The sequence below is a fragment of the Thunnus maccoyii genome, chromosome 11, assembly GCF_910596095.1.
Source record: "Thunnus maccoyii chromosome 11, fThuMac1.1, whole genome shotgun sequence".
Lineage (NCBI taxonomy): Eukaryota > Metazoa > Chordata > Actinopteri > Scombriformes > Scombridae > Thunnus > Thunnus maccoyii.
The window spans coordinates 10,237,999-10,261,201 of record NC_056543.1 but is presented as its reverse complement, the minus strand read 5'-3'; the positions used below and the strand labels follow the sequence as shown (position 1 = coordinate 10,261,201).

General features: G+C 39.6%; 1 protein-coding gene across 6 annotated transcripts in view; it reads left to right on the top strand.

Moving 5' to 3' along the window:
• Positions 1–23,203, top strand: part of pard3bb (par-3 family cell polarity regulator beta b) — a 227,686-nt gene that overhangs the window by 168,001 nt on the left and 36,482 nt on the right. Inside the window, exon 24 of one of the 6 annotated variants that reach the window (XM_042425840.1) lies at positions 14,110–15,630. The exons of the other annotated variants lie outside the window; for them this stretch is intronic. Within the exon in view, the coding sequence (XP_042281774.1) occupies positions 14,110–14,115 (6 nt within the window). The 3' untranslated portion in view covers positions 14,116–15,630. Of the gene's footprint in view, positions 1–14,109; positions 15,631–23,203 lie in introns of those variants that run through there. 6 annotated transcript variants of the gene reach the window in all.

Below are 23,203 nucleotides of genomic sequence, written 5' to 3'. Positions count from 1 at the left end.
CATCATAGTGATCACTGCTTTTATTGCATCTGTCTAGTAGTGATCAAGGCCCTTTAGCTGTCAGTCACAAGGTGACGTGAATGGCTCCTGTAGGCATTGAGCTGACAGCGCTGATATGATCCACTTTTTGTTGAGCATGAGACACAGAGGAGATAAGTAGCGGTTTTTACTCGCTTGTCATCCTGCAGGTACTGTTTTTCAAATCACAGAATCACAATCACATCCTCACAGATACCCTCCTTTGAGCTCAAACCGGTTGAGTCACGCTGTAAGGAGCTCAAAGACACGTCTGCGATGCTGTAATAACATTAAATTATTAATGTGCTAACTAGAAATCACCTCCTACACTGGTACCAGGTGTCACCCTGCAATCATTTCATTTGCTACTGTTGCTAACCAAATGTAAGTCCTGCTATTATAAATATGTTGCTAGGTATCTGATCTTATTTCTATTATTCTGACATTATTTTGTGTTATAACTTTGCTATAAATGGTAAATTTAGTATCTTCCCCACCACATTTATTTGACACTCAACATTTAAGCATGGATAAAAGGACATTTTGAAACTTAAAGTTGGCATCATGGAAAATGTGGAATATTTACTTGCTGTTGTCAGTGAAATTTAAACAGTAATTCAGGTGACTTCAGACTCCGCAGTAAAACCAAGAGCATCTTTTATTCCCTTTTTCATTCAGAGACGTAGCACAAGTATCTTTGAGTACAGTATTCTTCTCAGCACACGCACCGACTTCACTGGATTTCACTCGACCTCGGTTCTTCTCACATAACACGACATTCAAGCTTTCATGGCTTTTTGTGAGAAATAAGGAAAATAACTGAGCAACCAAAATTAATTCCTCACAATGGAGCTAAAATGAATCTACTAAATGACAAACGGACAGGTTTATTGCAACACGTCACAGTTTAATCACCGCACCGTGATCTTAAAGAGGCCAATTCGCACTAAGTTGGAGAGTCAGATGCTTTACCTCAGTACCCGGATGCTGTCAAACCTCATTATGGTGTGGTTTAAAGACAAAATACATTAATGAATAAATGTCAAGTCAATTTTATTTGTATAGCCCAATATCACAAATCATAAATTTGCCTCAGGGGGCTTTACACCAGTCACATAAATGAGAGAAGAGACAAGAAAATATATTATTCACAGAGGAGAGAGAGGGAAGGATAAAGACATTCAGAGAGAGAGAGAGAGAGACATGAAGTGAGGCTGAACTTCTGCAAGATTTCCAAAACCTCACCGACAAAATGGCGCCGACAGCCAGGGAAGCAGAGCGATCCCAGGATGGGTGCTGGTCCAGCAAGACATGCAAGAGGTGTTTTTAGTTGCAAGAACATTGAGCTACCACAGCATTTTGTGTTGGAGTCCATATACTTTCAGTCACTGCAATCATTATAACCCCATATCCCTCCTCCTTATATTAGTGCTCTGTTCTTCTGTAGGATTACAGCGCTGTAATATCAGTTTTCTATCTGTTAAAGTAAAACAAAAGGAGGTCAAATATGGAGCTGAATGAACCAGAATTGGAGTAAGCTATAAAAGAAAGATTTGAGAAGTGATTCAAAGGAGGACAATAATTGAACGAAATGGATCCCCTCAGGCAGATCATCGCAGTGCCTCAGGGCCTTTACAGAAAATGCTTGATCACCCCTGGTCCTCAGCCTCAACTCTGGGAAAGCTTAAAGGCCACTGCTGGAGGATCTGAACAGTTCAGTAATGTGGTTAGGTGTCAGGCCAGGCAGTACAAAAAGTCTAAATTTTAAAATCAATTCTAAAATGAACGAGTGTGAAAAAAGGCTAAATCATATAATTTAATGTAATTTTGTGCCATCACATCACTATCGAAGGCTTCTTGAGTAAGACGGGTAAAAAGAGCTTTGCAGTTATCAAGATGCAGGTAGAACAGTCTGAGTGTCTTAAACATTCAGCATAATCGCTGAAATATTCTCAAGTTGATAAAAATAAGACTGAACTAGTTAGTGACATTGGGGCAAGATCGGCGGTTCCATTCCCGGCTCCTCCAGTCCGCATGTCGATGTGTCCTTGGGCAAGATACTTAACCCCGAATTGCCCCTGATTGCTGTGCCATCAGTGTGTGAATGATTAGATCTCCTCTGATGGGCAGGTTGCATTGTAGCCCCTGTACCATTCAGCGTATGAATGTGTGTGAATGGGTGAATGTGATTCGTAGTGTAAAAGCGCTTTGAGTGGTCGGAAGACTAGAAAGGTGCTATACAAGTACAGTCCATTTACCATAATGATTCAAATTTAAGTTGGACTCAAATATTATACCAAGATTTTTAACTACAGGATTAAATTAGTTGCCTTACACTTTTTTACCTCAGCTAGACAGACCTGTAGTAAACATACCAAACTCTGCAGTAGAGCCGAAACAATTAGTCTATTAATCGATTAGCTGGACAGAAAGTGAATCGGAAAATGTTTTAATAATTCGATTTTTCAAGCAAAAATGTCAAACATTCCATTTTCTGGTATTAGCTTCTCAGTTATGAGCTTTCTCTGCTTTTTCTTTGTCTTATTTCTTATTTCTATGTCATATTTGTGGGTTTTTAGATCAATTTAATGATGTCAGCTTGGGTTTCCACAATATAGTGATGAGTATCTTTCTCTATTCTGATATTTTATAGACCAAATAATTAATCAAGAAAATAATCAGATTAATTGATGATAAAATCATAAGTTGCAGTCACACACAGTAGTTTATTTTCCATTTATTTTAGGTTTGGAGTGTAATGAAGTGGTTTTATGTGACACATATACTGAAATTAACATTGAATGATTTAGAAATATAGCACTTTTGTCATTGTATCCACACATTTATACCCGCCCCACTTTAATTCAGATCTAAAAGTCATTTGGTTTGTGACCAGCCAGGGGCAATCTCCTTTCCCCCCCCTTGCAATCGATAGCCACGCATTACACTGTTCTCTGCCTCCAAATGAGAAAACTTTGTAGTTGTTTATAAAGCGTTGAGGGAGAGCAATTAGCATGCTTCAGAGGTGGAAATTAAGTTTGAAATTTGAAAGTAAAAAAAAAAAAAAAAGGAAAAGAAATAAAAATCAAAAGAAAACAAGACCAGTAGCAATCACCACAGCACCTACCAAGCCCCTCTCATTAGGGATGAAGCATTTTTTTAATTAAAGCAGAGGCGATTATTTACCTGACTCGCTTTCTGTGGGATTGTAGAGGGAAACATACTGGTTATGGAGGTGAGCTGACAGCAAACTAATTCAGTTTCACTTTTATTGTTTTGTTTGTTTCTCCTTAAGAAGTTTTTTTTATATATTTTGTAGATTTGTTGAATGACTATGAAAGTAAAAGCAACGGAAACTTAAGTGTAGAGGAGAGAGAGAGCGAGACGAGGGATCGAGGCAAGCAGACAGAGAGAGAGAGAGAGAGTGTTGCAGTGTTGCCAAAGTATCCTGAATGTGCCCCCCCCACCCTCCCCCTATAGGTCCATTACCATCTCATTGATTCATGGTTATGGGTTAGCTGTCTCCTCAAGCAAAATTATGTTTGCCTAAAAACAATTATCAAGCAACAAAAGCCACACCACAAGTTTGTTTCCAAGTGAGTACACTGTGTGCTTGTGGGTGGGTGTGTGTATTTTGGAAGACAACAACAGACTTTCTCCCTAAGGAGAAGGGGAACTAAATCAACAGGGCGCTGTTGCTGTCACATACACACTCATACACAGTCCTACACAGAGGGTATGAAGCCAATTGTTATGGTGGGCGGTGTGACACAGCTTTTATTATAGGATTTAATTATAGCGAAAAGCTTTCATCTAGTTTTTCCTGTACTTTCAGTTTAGATATGTGTGTTCATTTGCAGTTAGTCATTTAATTACTAATGAAATGTTGGTATAGAAACCTCAGATTAAGAACCTACCGTCTCTTCACTGTGCTGTTAGTTTTATTTTGCTTCATCTCTAAACGTGTTAATCCTGTGAAGAGCTTGTTAGGCTTACACCTTTTTTTTTTCTTTTCATACTTTGTTGCATTACATTATGTTATTCACCTCTTTATCTTCCTGTCCATGCCTTCCTTCTGATTCCAGTTATTTTAAAAAATGGCCTTTGTTTACAGCCTGAAAAATACATTTATAATGCGTTAATGGTGTCGACAGACCATAACGCTATCGTTTGAATTTGAGCCAACCATAAGAAATATTCCACATAAGTGAATATGTTTTTGTCCAGGGAGATTGTGGACGAACTTATTTTTAGCCAACTTGCATGACAAATGTTTAATGTTACAGGACTGATATCAACTTCCTCCAGAGATCTTTGAGCCAACGTAAGAAGCTGTTTCCTCTTCTCGCTTTATTGTCCGGTTATTATTGCCCATGTACATCAACTGGAAAAAAGCGGAAAACTCATATCTTTCTTCACTCTTAGGAATTGTGATTAAGACAGCAAACATTTGCTCCTTCCTTTCCTTTCTGACATCCACCTCTTCTTCCTTTATCTTCTTCTAGCCTTTGGCCTTTCACTCACGCACATATACTATAAAATGATTCATGTAAAAAAACAGCCTGTACTATATGACAACAAAAGGGAAATAGTCAAGACGCTATTAGATACTATACAATGCTTCACTCCAAACTATTGAAACCCCTCAGTGCTGGCTGGGACTGCTTATTTATAAAGACACCTAGTCTCAAAAAGTCAAAGATGAGTGCAGCTATAGTGGACTTCAGTGCACAAGACAAGAAGTTAGGTTATTTTTTCCACTACCTCAAAAGTCCTTTGTCCTGGCTTGCAATTCAGTCTCACTTTGCAGTCCAATTATTTCCATTTCCACACCATTTAGTAAAAAAAAAAAAAAAAAAGTATCCTGAAACATGACATATACATCCCCGCTGCCAATTGAAAGAAAGACATTTGTGATGAATTTGACTGACCTCCATTTCATGCAATCACTGAAAACACCTGTCAAATTGTGCTGCCACTTAATCCAAATGGACACAGAACTGTTGAGCACAAGCTTTTCTCACATTCTGTGCCAGTCTATCTGAGTGCGGGAAGTGTGGGTTTTTTTTTTTTTTTTCAGTTGAAAGGTCCACAGACCCACTTTGGCCTTAAATGTATTGGCAACACTAATCTTGTGTGTCCTGTCTTGTCTTGGAACTTCCAGTTGAGCTCATTCAGCCCTCCTCTGTTTTAGCCTTTTTTTCCTTGTCTCTATGTTTGTTGAAGGGCATCTGTTGGGACTTTAGTGAAGACTTCAGCTCATTTACTCTGTGTTCAAAGTGGGTAGTCTGCTTAAAATTTCGGGTGGTTCATGGTGTGATGGCGCTTTGTTTTGCCAGAGATTGGTAACGGATTGGTATCAAATTGGGCAGATGTGTTGATCAAGTTGAACAGGATGTCCTGTTCTTATTTCTAATTTTGGAGGTTTTTGCCTTTTATCATTAATTCTCCTCCATTATGGTTTGCTAGCTAGCTAGTCATGACTGTGTGTGTGTGTGTGTGTGTGTTGCTATGCCGACCCGTGGCAGCTTTAAGATACTAATGTGATCAAGCCATCGGAAGAGATCAAATCAATTCTGATTAAATGGTTTAAATTACTTTTTTTTAGACTTGGCATAGAATGAGCCTATAGGCAGTTTTTAAAAACGTATGCTGACATTTGTATATGTTCATTATTTAATAATGTCCATATTATAATTATGTCTCCTAATGTGTAGGAATAAGTAAGTTTAGTTAACATGGAAATTATACCAATATATAATTGGAATGTGCGTAGTTGTTGAAGAGAATTAGCTAAAAATATTCCATATAAAATGTATAGTCTTATTAGTGTGTAACATGATCCAAATAATACTGAATCAACATGCTCTGCTCCGCTTTAGGTGCCAAATCCTCAAAAGTAAAAAATCATTAGGAGGACAGCATGTCAACAAAGTAAATTAGTGTTATTAATTCACATAATGAAGTGTGATGCATTTATTTATGTCATACAGCACACCTCTGCTATCTTCAGGGTGCCAGTTTGCTTACTGAAGAAGGATGTCTGCTCGAAAAAGTCAGTGCGAGAATAAATCATCTAAGTGGATTAGTGATTATGTTTTTGATCCATTCAACCGTTTTCTATACCCACTATTACAGCTCAATACCGGGGGGCTGCTAGCTGTTCCCTGCAGTTTTTTTGTTTATTCCAGTCGACATAACGTCCGTTCCATCTAAGACACTTTGAAATCGGACCCAACAGAATTCAACTAGACGATCACAAGGTTTTTATTTACTAATCTGATATTCCACCCGTCTTTTACTCACACAAACACATACACACATGCATGCAATGCTTCTGCAAAGGAAGGTTAGAGCCTGGAAATCAGTCCTTTAGCCATGTTCATGCCCATAACATTGATTTTATAAGAATGAACATAAGCTATGGTCTTTATTCTGTTATATTGGAACATTACAGCCAGAAAATTAAGGCTTGTGGTTCAGTTGGGCATTTTGTCAGCTTTTTAAAGTGTTTGGGTCAACCATAGCAACAGCCTTTTTAACATACTGTATGTATGGTATTGGTACATTTGACTTTTCTATATCAAACGGTATAGATAGAGCAGTAACCCTCGACACCATAATCTTTAATTTACCCTCTCTTATCCTGTGGTTAACATTCAAAAGAAAGTTGTCATGGAATTGTAGTTTCAGTAGCAGCCGTTTTTTTTTTTTTTTCTTTTCCTTCTTCATCTGAAGATAATCCTGCGTAGGCAACATTTAAAAGTAGAAGTCACAGCTTCCCAACATGTGTATGGAACAAATTTAGTTTGGTTGTTATTGGCAGTGAAGATCAGAAATACCTAAATGCTCCTGGACCTAACATTAGCAGAATTGCTCATCTTTGCCGCCTCCAAATGTTGCCTGTGCACTGTTATAAGAGGATCTTGTATCATATCCTGTTGATTAATACTGAATTCCCTGTACTGTCAGAACTATGCCCGGTCCTATCCTGAGACAGTTGTGTGCGTCTGTGTGTGTGTGCGTCTACATTTTTTTGTATATTCTTTCTGCTGTGTGTGTGTGTGTGTGTTTCTGGGATTGTTTCCCTTTGTCTTTTGCTTCAAGGTTCCAGTCCTCTGAACTGGATCCAATGTTCTCCCTAACCTTGTCACTGTTACCATCTAGAGACAGGCATACCATTGTGTGATTCACAATAGAATTTGGGAAAATCTCAGCACGCGATTCCCATAACCTGCTTATTTTTATCTTACTCAGCTTTGAACCAACTGTAAAATCTTTTTGAGTTTGTTTGTCTGATACCTTCAACATGCGCACAGTGTGCAACACAGTGTGAATTTACATAAAAGCCTTACATCAATCTTAGTAACAGTGTTATTCAGCTCATTAATGTTCTGTAAAATTAACCTTATATGGAAAACATGATTTAAAAGAGTACTCAACCAGTTTAGCCTTGCATCACTGTAACATTGTTAGACTCAGGGTGGACAATTAAAAAAATAATCACAATTGATGCAGCATGCATTCTTCCTAACTACATTACCCACAGTGCAACTCGACCAGTCAGAGATTTGGGTGTGTTATGCTAGTAGCAGCTAATTTAGCCTTGAACTGATAGCCTCAAGCTGCACATCCCCCCTTTTTTTTTTTCAATTTCAAACTTGTGACATCAGTTGAGGCAGTTTATCAGATATTGTGCAGTTACTTCTGGAGCCACAAATCCTTATATAACCTTTTTTTTTTTTTTGCATATGCAGTAGTACTCCCCAAGACCTGTAAACAGACTCTAATGTTCACAGCTTCACAGCTTCCCTTTTAATGATCTTGACACCATCTTTAAACACAGACAAAAACTAAAAGAGATCATACATACTGGGACACTGACACAAGGTATTGACTTGAGTTAAGACAGAGAGCCTTTTCACAATGATAAGACAATTTAGTGCCATGATCTGTGTGCATGTGGGTATATTAGTCACCCACTGAGACCCATGACTAACAACGAACACTGTTTTTCCATGCTGTAAAAAGCAGAGTAAAACAGTGGCACTGCACAGAGTCCACCAGGGTGAATTAAGGTGAGGGATCTGGTTCTTCGGGGTAAACATTTTTTCCCAGCATTTCTCAGGTTTTGTCTTGGACCTTTATCCTGTAAAAGAATCAGCTCGTCTTATTGTGTTGCTTCTGTGTTATGTTGAATAGATGAATTACCTTTTGTAGTGACATTTTCTAGTACACCAGATACACCCTCACGAGGACCTCTCCCCTACTGATATATAAATGGGAAACGGTTGTGAGTGGGGAAATGCTGTTTTTGGAACTCTGTGCCATGAATATGTAGTATTTCTGGCATTGGGGAAGATGTGTATTCCACTCTTCATTGAAAAACTGTGAAATCTAATCTTTGATATTTTCACAGTTGCACTCTCACTATTGAAGATCTTCATTGCAGGTTCTTACTTTGTTATGGTTTGATTAAATTCCCCCTTCACTCAAAAATCCAGATCTGGTGAAGGCGCTCGTAGCTACTTAGTTATTGTGTGTGTGTGTGTGTGTGTGTGTGTGTAAAGCTGTAATGAAATGTGCTATATAAATAAAATCATCTTGCCTTGCCCTCAATCATTTTGAATAAGGACAGTCCAGTCGTATTTTGCTGCAATGCGACCTCCACAACTTGTTTGCGGTGGTAAATCAGAGTTGTGCACATTTCTGGGAGATTACCTTGTAAAATGAAGGCAGTATTTCTACAGTGTATCTTGCGATCGTTGCGACAAAAGATAAAATATTTGCTGCCGTGATAACTTTCCAGAGTTGTAAAATCCCATCTCAGAGTATTATAAACCACTGTGCAGTGTTTTGGCATCTGATAATCCTTCTAATTCATGGATCTGTTACTCAAACTGGATTGTATTTCATGTCTCACCTTAAACAACACACCCCCACCGATGCAGCCTCTTGTGCTAAAACAACCCCTAAGGTATAAACGGCTGCTCAGGGCTGTTTCATCCAGCTGTTAATTGAATGGGATTTAAAGGTAGAGTCAGTCATTCTGGAGAAAGATTGTTGATATTTGAACAAAACACCCAAACAAATACACTCGTCCCTTGGTGCTCCTTCAGCAGCGCTCCCCCCCCCCCCCCAAATTCATGGACGTGTATTGCCATGGCGACAACCAAAAGAGAAACATGGTGGAATCTAGAGTGTGTCAGCTGTAGAGTCACTTCTGTTCCTCTCACATATTATCACAGCAGAAAAAATTCGGCCTCATGTGAGCACAACAGTCGATCCACACTTTCTGCCTCTCTGCGGCCTCCCCACTTCTCACTCGACCTGCGTTCATCGTCTCTGTCCACGGAAGCGGCCGTCTGTCAGCTGCAGCTCCTGGGGAGCCGAGAGGACAGCAGCCAGCCAAACCGCCTTCAACAGGCTGACTGACAGCAGACGTTCACTGAACCAAAAAGAGTTTGTATGTCAGCTCGGCGGGATGAAATCGAATTGTATTTATTGATTCATTGATGCGGTTAAAAAGTTCAAAATGCATATACAGCGGGATATTTGTGTGATTTAAACAGCTGTCTGCTCAGATTACGCTTCACTAAACGCGACAGAAACAGACTCAGGGCGTTAAAAAACAAAACAAAGTGGTGGGTTTCGGATTCGGTGTGGATTGATACATTTAATAAAATGGAAGTGTATTTGTGCCATGAGAAAAGGCTTTCTATGTGAATTGGAATAGTGTTGCGTGGCTCGCTCTGCGTCACTGTGTTTACATGCTCGTTTACAGAGCCAGTACTGAGTATGAACACAGTGCACACACAGAATGGACAGCTAGCAACCATGAGGAGATAATCACTGAATTGGACAAAAAGTGTATTGGATTAGAATCACTGAATTTACCTTTAAGGGATTTAAGGTTTGTTTTTTTTGGTTTGGAAGAAATTTAGTTACTTTCTATCCCCTAAAACTGGGGGACATGGTGGATTACAGAGCCAACACAACCTAAATGCTTCATTGCCCTTAATACTTTCTGACTGTGCCGGTGCAGTTGGTTGTGTACATAAATCAGCCATCATGGGTAATAATTCCAATTACAGGTTCTGCTTGGAAAAAAATTCCTGTCAGAATAGTGCTGTAAATGTAAGCCTTATAAATATGCAGCAAAACCTCCAAAATTGGATATTTTGGCAGATAATTAGATATTTGTCATTTTATAACCATGCTTGGGCAGACAAAGCCCCTCTGCCCTCCCTCTTTACACACACACACACACACACACACACACACATATACAGACTCACATAACCCACTCCTTCATGACCTCCAAACTGTTCATGTGATTTCAGCCATTATAAAATAGAAATGGCCATGCTACCTTGGGTGTTTTATAGGTGGACAGGCAGGGGATCGAACCCCAACTCTCTATTGGTAGAAAGAGACCGCAGTAAACCTTGTAGCTGAGTGTTGCTCTTTGTTATTACAGACAGGGTTAAGAGAGTTGTTTGCGCTCTACATAAAAATGTTTTTCAGCTCTCTCTCAATCCATTCTCTCTTACTCTATTTTAATTTAGTTTTCCATCACATTCAGTCTGGTTCATGTTCTCTCAGAATTTTTTTTTCTCTCTCTCTCTAAACCTCTCTGTTTCCCATTCCTCCCTCTCCAGTAAGAGGTACATCATTATTTTTCTATTAAATATGACATTGGGGAATGAAATATTGTTGATTGGGTTGGTGGAGAGGATTGATAAGTCTGTCCATTTATACATGCTATATCGTCCTGTCACTGCATTCAATCACTTCGACAGAGAGGAGGATGGAAATATTGATAAAAGAACAGTACATGTATTACACACATGTGAATATAGTAGTCAGAACAAGTGCAAAAGCAGAGTTTTAGAACCAAAGAGAGAAAAGGAGAATAAGTGAAGAGTTTTGCTCTTCAGCGTGCAGACTGTACCAAGTAAGGCCATATTTCTCCAGTCTCCATTATTAATGCCAGTTCTGGGTGACCATAAATCCACTGGAATATACTGAACCACATCACCCAATCACCAAAGACTGCACTGCTGGCAGCAAACACACACTCACAGACTGCATTTCTGTGCTTCTGATTTGAAGGCGATGCATTACAAAGGAGTCTAATATGTGATTTTTTTTTTTTTGCTCAATCAGCACACACACACACACACATGTGTATGCACGCATATGCACATAGACACACGCAAGCAGCCTCAGAAAGCCAGCATGCTAACACATAGGCATGCACACTTAAAGCACATGTGCACACTCAAACATGCACACACATGTTTCTGCCAAGTGCTAACACTGAACCACAGGTTTTCCCATGGAAAAAAACATTGGTGTTACTAAAACCTTTGGATCATATTATCTCATTTTCTCTCTCTCTCGTTCTCTGTCTGAATGCAGCCTAAGTGTAATGAACTTATATTTAACTGCTGCTCAGTTGTACAAGAGAGACTTTTCGACTGTGTGGACTTTCCCTGTGCTAAGCATTTTTTTTTTTTTTTTGCAGAAAAGGCCCTTTATTTACTTTGTTGACAGATTAGACTAAGATTGAATAACATTACAAATTTTACCCATTGCGCAAATTGGATAAGGTTTAGTTTCTAGCGACTCAGGAGACATCCAAAGTAAATTTATCATCTAACAAATCAGCATTATTCCAGAAACAGCAGGGTAAGACCTGCACTTCCCTTGTTGGCTTCAGTGAATACAAGAATGACTGACTGGATGAAGAAATGAATGATACACTAATAAAGAATGTCAGATTCTTTTGAAGTAGAGATCAGAATGACTAAGATAAGCTATTTTGCAAAGGTTACGTGGCTCAGGAGTGACACAGACAGCATCGCCCCGAGAGGCACACAAACACACAATAATACATGATCGGACACACACACACACACACACGGGCACACATGTACATAGTCACGCATCTGCAGACAAATACATACTTTGCAGTCAGATGGTGGTGCTTCCTGTGCGATCATGGGATTGAGCCCGACGCTGTTACTCATTCTGGCCTTATAAGGACAAGTATTGGAACGGTACAAATGTGCTGAATCTAATGGAACAGAAAGGAAACTGGGCTTACCCTGATGATCCAGAGCAACTGCGAGAATGAAAGAGGGAGGGATCAAGACCAGAGAAAATAAGTGGGAAGAGGGGAGAGGCAAATTCAAAGCAATCAGAGAACAGATATTCTACATTTGACAAGCTTTCCTTTTTTAGTGTGAAGCATTTTTACTGTACAGCTTCTACAAGTTAAAATATTAGCATTAAAGCAAACAATTAATGCACTTTGAATATTACTTAACATTCTTCCATGTCTCCCTTCCTCAATCATTACTTTATCTTCTCCTCCCTCTTTTATCTTTATCCTACTGCTCTGTCTCACTCCCTCACTCGTCAACAGCTTATGTTTTATCGCTCTCTTTTGCCTCCTCTTTTCTCTATCTTCTTACCTGTCTAGCCTTATGTTAGTAATGTAACAGATATAAGTGATGTAAGGGAGGTCCAGCACTCACTAAGGTGTGTTTGCATGTGTGTGTGTGTGTGTGTGTGTATGTGTGAACCCCTAGCAGCAGGTCAGGAGGTTATAATCCCCAAGTCAGACAAGATGGGATCAGTGCCGACTCAGTGGACCCAGACACATGGCTGCGTCTACTGGGACTATCATAGACACACGCAGACACACACACACACAGAGACACACACACACACAGCTATGATATACATCCTCTCACTGTCTCAGTCAATAATAGAGATACACTCATGGTCAGACATTTATTGTTCCTCTGTCTCTCCTACGGTCTTTTTCTGTCTCTTTTCAGTCCCCATGGACCACTGCGCCACTTAGCCAAACTCTCACTCTCTCACACACACACACACACACACACACTGAGTCATGAGGTAATCTTCAGCAAGGTTCGGTAGTTATGACTGACTGGAGCAATTAACGACTGACTTATCGTCCGAGATTTGGAGCCATTAACAGTTAAATCATTCACACTGACTGACCCAGATCGAGCGTGTGGGTGTATGCATTAATGTGGTGTGTGTTTGAGGAATACTCAAAAAACCTGCAATGGTAGCTTCCAGAAAAGTATGATTATATGCGTGTGTGTGTATGCATGTGTGCAGTGAGGAGTTAACTGCAAGCTCATATGAAAGCAACTAGAGCCACTGCTGCAGAGCATCAAGCCAAACGCATAACTATTTTGAGTCAGACCGGTCCAAGCCAAGCCACACAGCCTCCATTTGATTTGGCTGGAGAACAGTAGAAGAAAACCTGGTGTTGATAGAGATCCCCTTACGCACATACACACACATTGTCTAAGCAAATAAAAATGCGTAAAGCAACACAAAACTGAGCACACTTCTGCCCTGTGGGCGTAGTATAGCAGTACCAACGCAGAGAGCTCTGGAAAAAAAAAAGTTAAATCAGGCTCAACTTCTGCTGCAACGTAATGTGGAGTCATACAGCAAGGTGTTGCATCGGCCAATCACATACATGCAAGCACATATTCCTGGTGGATTTCTTTGTAATTAGAGCATAATATTCCTACAATTTACCTTTCAGTCGTCGCAACAAAACATGACATTGTTTCCACCGTGGTAACTGTTTTTGGTCTGGATCACCACTAACTGCACTGATGGAACTTCACTGGTTTTTATGATTAGAAATCAGTGTTTATCCAGTAAGTCCGAAGAAGTTGTGACTTGCAGAATGAACCTTTTTCTTCTTACGAACAGATAGAAAGGCATAGTTCTTTCATTATGTGTAACTTTATTATTTTCTGTTTTCATTCTATCAAAGTGCAAATATGAAATCCACTGTGTTGACTTTAAATAAACCTAATCAAACACAGTTGTAGACAATAGTCGTGACCTTTATTTTATTTTAAATTAGAAAAGATGAAGGGAAATGGCTAAAAATAATAAAATAAATAATAGATTTTTTAAAGAAAGTCTGTAAAATAAATGTCCAACCATGACCAACTCTAAATTCAACACCTACTGTCTCCCCTTTCTACAAGGTACTAATCATTTCCCCTAATTATGTGCCCTCAGGATTAAATTGGGGACCTACTGCTGGATCCACAAGGAAGCAAGTCATTTGAGAAGAAAGAAGGGAGATAGAAAGAAAGAAAGACAAGATGGAATTTAATGTGAGGAAGAACAGAGGGAAAATTCAGAAAAGCACACAGGAGTAAAGTCAACAAATGAGCAAACCGCTTAACGTCAGAGATGAACATAACAGTTAAAAAGAAAGAGGTGGTGATGTAGATAAAAATCAAGAAAGAAACATAGCAATGAAAGGAGGGGTTGAAACAGAAAGCATGAGTGAAGCAGATGGATGGAGGGAGAGAGAGAGAGAGAGAGAAAAAAGACTGAAAAGGGAGAGTTATGCATTGTGTCATTATGGAGGAATGTTAATATGATTAGTGAATGACTCTGACCTCGCTGTCTGGGACTGGTGCCTGGCTGGTCTGATGACCGCTAAACGTCTGTTGGACACACACACAAACACACACACACACTCACACATACATACACACAAAATAGAATGAAAGGATGAAAACATACATCCACCCCATGCCGAGACAGACACACACAATGCATGCAAGTATGAACGCATGATCTCACTTTAACAGAGACGTATGGAAGCATGTCTGAATGCTCATATTTTCTATTACATACACAGACCTCCCTCACTGGCATATGTGATTTGTGTCTTCTGTCTGCCAGAAGGTCAGAATGAATCAACATGTCATGACTTATTATCTGTTTTTAACATGCATGATTCCCTACAGTCTGGACTCATAAAGTTAAGGTCAAGATCCAGAACTCTTAATGGATCTGTGGTCATCGGGTCCCCTCATGACTACTTCAGTAAGATGTTTGTGCCTGGGTCCCAGGATGACAGACATAATTTATCATACAGGTCAAACTGGAAGAAGTCTTTATTCCATGATTTAATTCTCTGCATATCAGTCTGTAACCTTTATAAAAGTTTACTGTGCTTGATTACAGTTGTTGCACATTACAAGAAGAAGAGTAAACCTTTTGCTTAATGTCTCTTTTACAATGCCTCTCTTGTAATATTGATGATTCATTTTCAAATAGTCAAAACGAAAGTTAATATGTTTTGTCAAACAAGGAGTTAGCTGTTGGTGCCTAGCCAAGTTTAGGCTTCATTTCCAGTAGCTGCTCTTCAATAAAGGCCTTCCTGTGTTTTGTTGTCGGAAAGCTCTAAGTGTAAAACAACAGCAGAAATGTTGTGTTTGCCGTAACAGCACAGCTTGACTCACTTCATTATGGCTCTGACAACACGGCAAGGTTGCTACGTGTTACATCGATACAAACAGAAATGTAAACTCAGCTGCAGAGACTATGACTAAGTATTAAAAAGTAACACAAGGTGAACATAACAAGCCTTCTATTAAAACCCCTTCTGCTCAAGCCACCTGCATTACCATGTATGTCGATTCAATCAGTTTACCAGGACGATACAGCTCAGTTTGAGGGTGGAGGCTTCAATTTATGACCATAATATCTCAGCACAGTTACAACATGATGTGAGGATGCAGTACAAAGGTGTATGATTGCAGCACAGCATGTCATTGCACAGTTAAAATGTGTTACATTCAGCCTGTAGGAAAAAAAAAAGTACGAGTGTATTGAGGTGATTTAGAAAAGTCTTAATATAAGTACAAAGACAATAATTGATTTTCCACAAGAAATTAGAGTTTCAGGGTGGAATGTTTCCTCACAGCGAGAGGGATATGTGCTTGCATAGTTTTCTTCTGGGTGTTCCGGTTTCCTCCCATAGTCCAAAGTATTGGTATAAAGATTAACTGATATGTATTGGAAAACCAATACAAGAGTCAGAGATTTGGCTACATTGATAAACAACCACAGATCCAACCCAAATGACGCGCAAAATTTGGATAAAAACGATTCAGCTGTCAACAAACGATCATCCCAAAGTCCCCTGTCTATCTCTCTCTCTCTGCACTGTGCCTGTAGCCTCTGTGAGTGTGTATGAGTGCAACCCAACCCCTCTCCTGCTGCCGTGATATTGACCCAATCACACCCCAAATTCACAGACTGAAAGAAATGCGGATACCACCGTGTTTACCACTGCCTGTCGTTTACATTTGCATTCTTCAAAAAGTGCACCGGTATCGTAAAATATGTTGGGAGAAACAGAAAAGTTACAGACAGGAACTTTAACACTAGCGTTAGCAGCTAATGTTACTTCCAACTGACCCCTAGCTCGTCCCGGTTGAAAGTAAAACTTAATTAGCATTTTAGTGAAAAAATGCCTTGGATAAAACAATATCCAGTGCATCACTGCCCATGTTTACTACTGTTAGTGTGGCTAAAGACATTCAAACTTCTCTTTTTCTTCTTTATTCATTTTATTCACATTTATTATTAAAAGGATGGCATGTACAGTACATTTTTAATGAGCGGACACACACAATGGCAATCGCTTCTGGAATTTCAAGCCCTGCATGCATTTTTATCTGGTTCTTAGGGATATTCAGCAAAGGGCCATATCAATATCACATGCAGAAATAGAAATTATCCTTTAATCTAGCGTGAAAGCCTCTTTTGTTGCAGTGCTGTTGGCAAAAACTGTTGGAATAATAGATTTTATTATGTAGAGGTCACATTCCTGGAAAACCTTTCCGTGGTTGCGGCCAAGGATGTGTGTGTTTATCTGTGAGTGAGTGAGTGTGTGTGTGTTTTGCCTTCAGGTATTGCTCATGGGTATTGATGTCGTTACATTTTATCAAATCTAGATGTCTATTTAGCCCTCATGACTTCTATTCAGGCTTTGAGAAAGATGCCAACAGGCAAATATACACATAGACACACACACACAAAGTCTTGTCCAGGTATGTGTGTAAAGAGCGATAGGTTTTGGTCCAATGGAGAGTGTTATCAGCACTGGCCACTGCACTGTGGACAGGACAGATAGCCAACTGCTGTGTGTGTCTGTGTGTGTGTGAGTATGTGTTTGTTCATGTGTGTGCACATGTTTTTCTAGATTGTTGGTTCAGCTGTGTTGTCGGGGATATACACACCTGTAAGTGTCAAATATGTGTACCTGTGTATGTGGGAGCGCACACTATATACACACTTAAGAGCAAGCGAGGATATACGGCGTGCGCGCGTATGTGTATTTGGAGATTGTCAGCGATTCTTAAAGCGGCATGCAGCTCTTGAGCTTCTGGGAGAGAAAATATCTGACGTTGAAATATGGTGAGTCATCTGGTAGATAAGAAATACTGAGGGATGGAGAGAAGGAGAGGGGAAAAAGAGAGAGAGAGGGAGAGGTTGAGAGAGATACTGTAGTAAAAGTCAGTGAGTTTCACAATAAGCAGGTCTGAGAAGATGAGATGTCAAAAGAGGCTGAGTGAGGGGAGGGAGGGGGGGGAGAGATGGAGAGTCACACAGAGAAACTGAAAAAAGAGTGTGTTGAAAAGCCAGCCGGGGAGAGGAAGATGTTGAGGAACATCAGCAACACAAACACGCCTTTTGAACTTCTTGTTAAACCTTCTTCTAACTGTATATTTTAACATACATTTGTAGTGTTAGTTCTGGTCAATATCAGGAATTCTTCTCAGCATGAGAAAGTTACTAAATAAAATAAAAGTTGTTTGTCTGTATGTGTTAGCCCTGTGGCACTACAAACAGGTAATGAAAACGGATGGATGATTAAAATGGAAAATAATGCCTTGGAATAATGTGGAGGTCACAGCATGCAGGTAGGAAAACATGGTCGTGTGTTTATCTTTGTGTGTGCCATGTGTATGTAGAGGTGTGTTTCCTTTTATTTATAGATCTTCGGTCTTCTTGATGTTGATTTATGGAATCTGGATTTAGCACACATGACTTCTGTTCAAGCTTTGAGAAGGAAGCCAACAGGCAAACATACATACACACACAGCTTTGTCTAGGTATGTGTGTATACTGTGTGTATGACTTGTCTTATGTAGATTTATCACTTTGCATGGATGCTGTATGTTTGTATAATATACATTTTGCACAGAGATTCATATATGAAAGTATAAATACAAACATACCACGTATACATTTTCTGTTTACTTTATTAATTCATATTATTACACATTTCTCTATATATTTGTTTTATTTATCACTTTTTTCTCGAATGCTTCGTCAGCGCAGACAAACTTTCATGTCATGCTAATAAAGCAAACCTAAATTGCGAATGAGAGAGATGTCTGGAGAGAAAGTCTTATCTTTAAAGAGGGGGGGGAGCGGGGGGAGAGAGTATTTGTCAGGGAAAGTTGTACTGTAATAGAGAGGAAATTCAAGTCACACGCTGAGATATTGAGAAGAGGGGGAGCTTATGTAACTATGGCATTTCAATACAGCTGTCCAAAATGCTGACTGAAAGAAAGTCAGTTTCACTTAATGTTTTTTTTCTGATAAAAAGTAGACATACTGCCAAAATGCTTAGAGAATTTTCACTCCAAATCAGTGTAACTAGTGAGGCAGAGAAAACATTTCAAGTTCCACTCTGCCCTGCATTTTGTGTTTTTTTTTGTTTTTTTTCTCCGGACAGCTCACTGAAATGTTTTCCCCCAGCCCAGTAACATAGGCCTTTCAATTTAATACTCCCATTTTCACAGTTTGCCAACTTCACTTGTGAGTGTTCTTCATTAAATTAAGCTTAATGGACAGGAAAACAGTGGCCTGCCTTGGTGATTTTTATTCATTTTAAAGTAAAGCTGAGATTAAAAAAAGGAAAGTGATCAAGAAAATAAAGTAATTTGAGTCGGATCTGAACCTCTGCTGTTTTTAACACATCCATAATAACAATCACAACCACAAACTACTGCACATTAGAGCCTAGTTTTAATTTGACTAGAACTACAATGTGATGAAAAACACTCACTTAAGAGATTAAATGTGTTATTTGCCAGTTGTCGACTAAAAGCTTTTGCAGGAAACTTCCTGTGTTGAAAAGTCAAACATGGTAGCCTTAAAATCTAGTTCGTTTGCCGTTTGGTTTCCTTTTTATTTCTTTTACTAGCATTGGGATTCTCCTATTGGTCGCTTTGTAATGGAGAGATTTGTTTCCAACTGCTAACTCAAAACTAGCCAACCTCTTCAGTGAAGATGTCTCAATAGTGTTTGGGAATTCAGGCCAAGTCCCTCACACCCCCTCTCTTTCTCTCTCACACACACACATACACACATGCACACTCTTCCTCTCTTCCTCCCCCCTTCTTCTCCCCCCTCTCTGTCCTCCCATCTGTGAGTTCAGATGAACAGAAGTCTCCCGGGGCTTTTCATTGGCCGCGCTCCACACTAAGAGGCGAGCTAATTGGCCAGCTGGGGCCCAGCCGGTTGTTGGAGACAGGGCATTGGCCGAGAGAAGGGTCAAGTGGCGTGTCATTGGTCAGATTGGCTGGTAACCTGGCAAAACTTCAGGTTTTCTCTCTTGAGAAAAGCCTGGTGAGAAAAAAAAAAAAAAAATCCGGGAAAGACTGTTGAGCATAATTTGGCAACAGCTTTTCTGAAAAAAAAAAAAACGTTGGTTAATTTGCAACATTTTAGAGACATTAATGTGTGTATTTGTGGGTGTTGCAAGTCCTTGGAGTCCTTGTATGAATTTGCAAATAAACGTTCAATCATTAGGTCCCAAATTGTTGGAGGCACTGCCTCACCTTCAGCTTTAGCAGTTTATCAATCCAAACTGGAAGGAAATCACAGCCAACTGTAAGCATGAGCGCATGTGTTTGCTTGTGTGACTCATTTGTGTTGTATGTGTTTTGTTTTTGTGTGCATTTGTGTATCTTATCTGTTGATTTTATAATTAGTTCAAACTAGTAGTAGTTGATGTTGATGGTATGATCTCACTATGTATTTTCTCTCTCCAACCTTAACTTTTTCCCTGGCTTCTTTCCCTTGGGACTTTTCCTATCCTTCTATCTCCCAGAGCAAAATCTACAGTGGAGTCTTCTAACCTAAATGACCAACGAACTGCCCATATCTAACATAATATGAACTGGCACGTTTACTGAGTACAGCATCATTTGTCAATGCCTTCCAAAGCTATTACGAATGAGCATTACATTTATCATCCATATAACCATTTTTCTGATCAGCCACCTCTATGGTTGTGTTTTGGTCAAGTTTAGGGAACTACTTGGCTGAGGTCAGGGAAAGATCATGGTCATGAAAAACAATTCCTCTCTGATCTCCTACCAACCAATTTCTGTGGTAGCAGATGGGATGCTAAAAGTGGTCTCCTTTGTCAAAGCTATGAGGTTTTCTGGCGTTATAAAAACATTAAGTCACTCCCACCTTTGCTTACAGAGACAACAATCTTTACTCACACAGGAGGTCCTTGTCAGGAAAGTGTAAACAGAGAAGGTGATTTTAAGAGTTTGAACAATCGATCAGTGCTGTAGTTTTTCTGGTGAAGGCAGTCTCCTCAGTCGAAGAGACACAATCTTTCTCTCTCTCACACTGCAGGTTAATATCTATCCACCTCCACCTTTTTAAGTAGCAGAGTGAGCTAATCCTGAGGAAATGAGAGGTGGAGGTTAGTCACCAAGGATTAGTCTGGTCCCAGGACATCAAACGTTCCTTCCCCACCCAGGAGATAATCATAGCCAGGTTAGCCAGGAAATTAAGTGACTGCCTTTTGGAGGGTTTCTAATCCCCGTCTTGCTCTCTTCTTACATTTCTCTTTCTTTCCCACCCGTCCCGCTTTCTCTAATTCTGTTCTCCTCCTCTGCCCATCCCCCCCTTCCACCCCACCTGGACCAGAGCTAAGTCTACGTCCTGCAACAGACTGCTTGTGTCTGCAAGAAAACTTCCATCTCTATTTCTAGGAGCGTATTTGATAGATGACACTATTCTCCTTTGTACTGAAGGTAATATCTGATCCTTCAGCCAAGTCAGAGTTTTCAGACAAATTGAAAATTTATTCATCTTTCTTGTCTTTTGGTCAGGTATAACATGCAGTCATGTTCCTGGTTAATATAGTTTTCCCATATTGTGTACATAAAGCGAGCAGTTTTTAGCTACAATTCTAGAGAGAGTTGAATTTTTTGAAAGAGGTTTCTCAGGGGTCATACAATGTGGGTCAGAAAGGACTTATGCTTTAAAGACTTTATAGTTGTGTGTGTATTTGTGTGCATTTCTTTCCATGTAAGACCCCCAGAAAGAACAACTCCCCGCGGGCTTTATGTGTTTGTGTGTCTGTACATGTGTACATATCTGTTCATGGATTCAGGTCCATATACCGAACAAAAGCTCAGCGTAGCAAGTGGATTTCTGCCTCTTTCCAAAGCTTGTCATCCAGCACAAAAGCAAATGTTGCCTCCATTCTCCACACTTCTTTGTCCATTTTCGCTCAGGGTGCCTCATCCTTTCACATGTGCACAGTCATACACATCATACACACACACACTTTGCACAAATAGTCAGAAATACACTTATTATTATTATTTCATTTTCAACTCATTTGTCTCTACATTTCATACAAAATTGAGGAATATTCACCCACTTGTAATAATCAAAGAACTTAAGATGTACATCCAATCTAATGAAATCCCTGTTTACACATTATGGATGTAAAAAGACATGCCAGACTCAGTTGTTGTGTAATAATCAGCCCTTTTTAGACCTCTTTACATAAATGTGATGGCAATTTTGCACATTGGTCTCATGTCTGAATATGGGATGGAGTCAGTTTTATATAAAAGTCACATGGAAATCTTACTAAGTCAGAACTTGTAACTTTCAAAATGGCCCAAGTCTGAATCGAATGCCAGCAAATGAATGTTAAGGCAGCAGAACGAGCTAAAACATGTGCAAAGAGAGATAAAATGCATGTCTCGCTGACCTGATTAAGATCACTGTAATAATCTGTAGTAATCACCTAATAAAAACAGTTAAATAAAATATGAACCACTTTAAATGAACAGCTTATACTTTGTTAGGGAGATTCTATGTCAACAGTTGAGTCTGTAAATGTCACATTTTTACCCTCATGTTGTGACCAGTGCAAAAGAGGTTAAAAAACCCTCAGACAACCACAATAATTATTACCAGCTGTCGCCCTTGATATATTTTCAGCTTCCATCCATGCCAACTGCATGGATCAATAGGACAGGCGCCATATATCTCTCGGGCACCTAAATGTTCTGTCATGTCTGAATAAAACTGTGAGGAACATTTACATAAAAGTGGCATGACTGAGTGACATCACATTAACAGTTTGTTGAAGCCACATATTCCATGTCTGAAAATGGCTTTAGAGTGATTTAGAGTGTTTCCAACGCAGATTAAGCCTTTATACGCACATCCACACGCACCGGTGAGAGGACGTCAGGTTCATCGCCCCGCCGTTACCTAAACTGACATTTTAGAGCAGAGGGAATGTAAGGATGACAGGAGAAACCAGACAAGAAAAACAGAGGAGGAGATGAGAAGGGAAGAGAGTAATGTAAAAATAGACCGGACAAGATATAAAACATGTTGAAACGAGAACAGTATGACAAAGGAGACAATAGAAGAGGAGAGGTCAAGACTTTCATGAGATTAGAAAGGATAAAAAAATATAGGAAAAAAAATCCAGACACCCTGGCTATCATTCCCGCCCGACTGGAGCCAATCATCTGAAAAAGGAAGAGACAGAGACCGAAAGAGAAAGTGTCGCTTTCATCCTATTACAGCTCCATCTAACCTGTCACTGTAGCCACCTGCTCCCTCTGTCACACACAATCACACACACACACACACACACACACACACACACTCAGATGCCAAAACGTATATTTTCAGTCTCGTATTTAGATTCTGTACATATTCATGCACATGCATACTTTCCCTCTCTCTCTCTCTCACTCTCTCTCACACACACACACACACACTCACACACACACAAAGCAGAAAGGTGGCTGTGCTGCTCTTATGTGCTTATGCTCTTATGCTAAGTCCTGCTCCTGAGATATCATAGAGAAATAAATAAATAATACGAGAATCCACAAATAAAAACCCAGCAGAGATTTTCCTACCTAAGGCGCCGGCATTATGAAAAAAAAAAAAAAAAACGGCAGAGGAGGTAAAAAATTTACCCTGCTCTCATCTTTGCTGTCTCTGTCCTCTC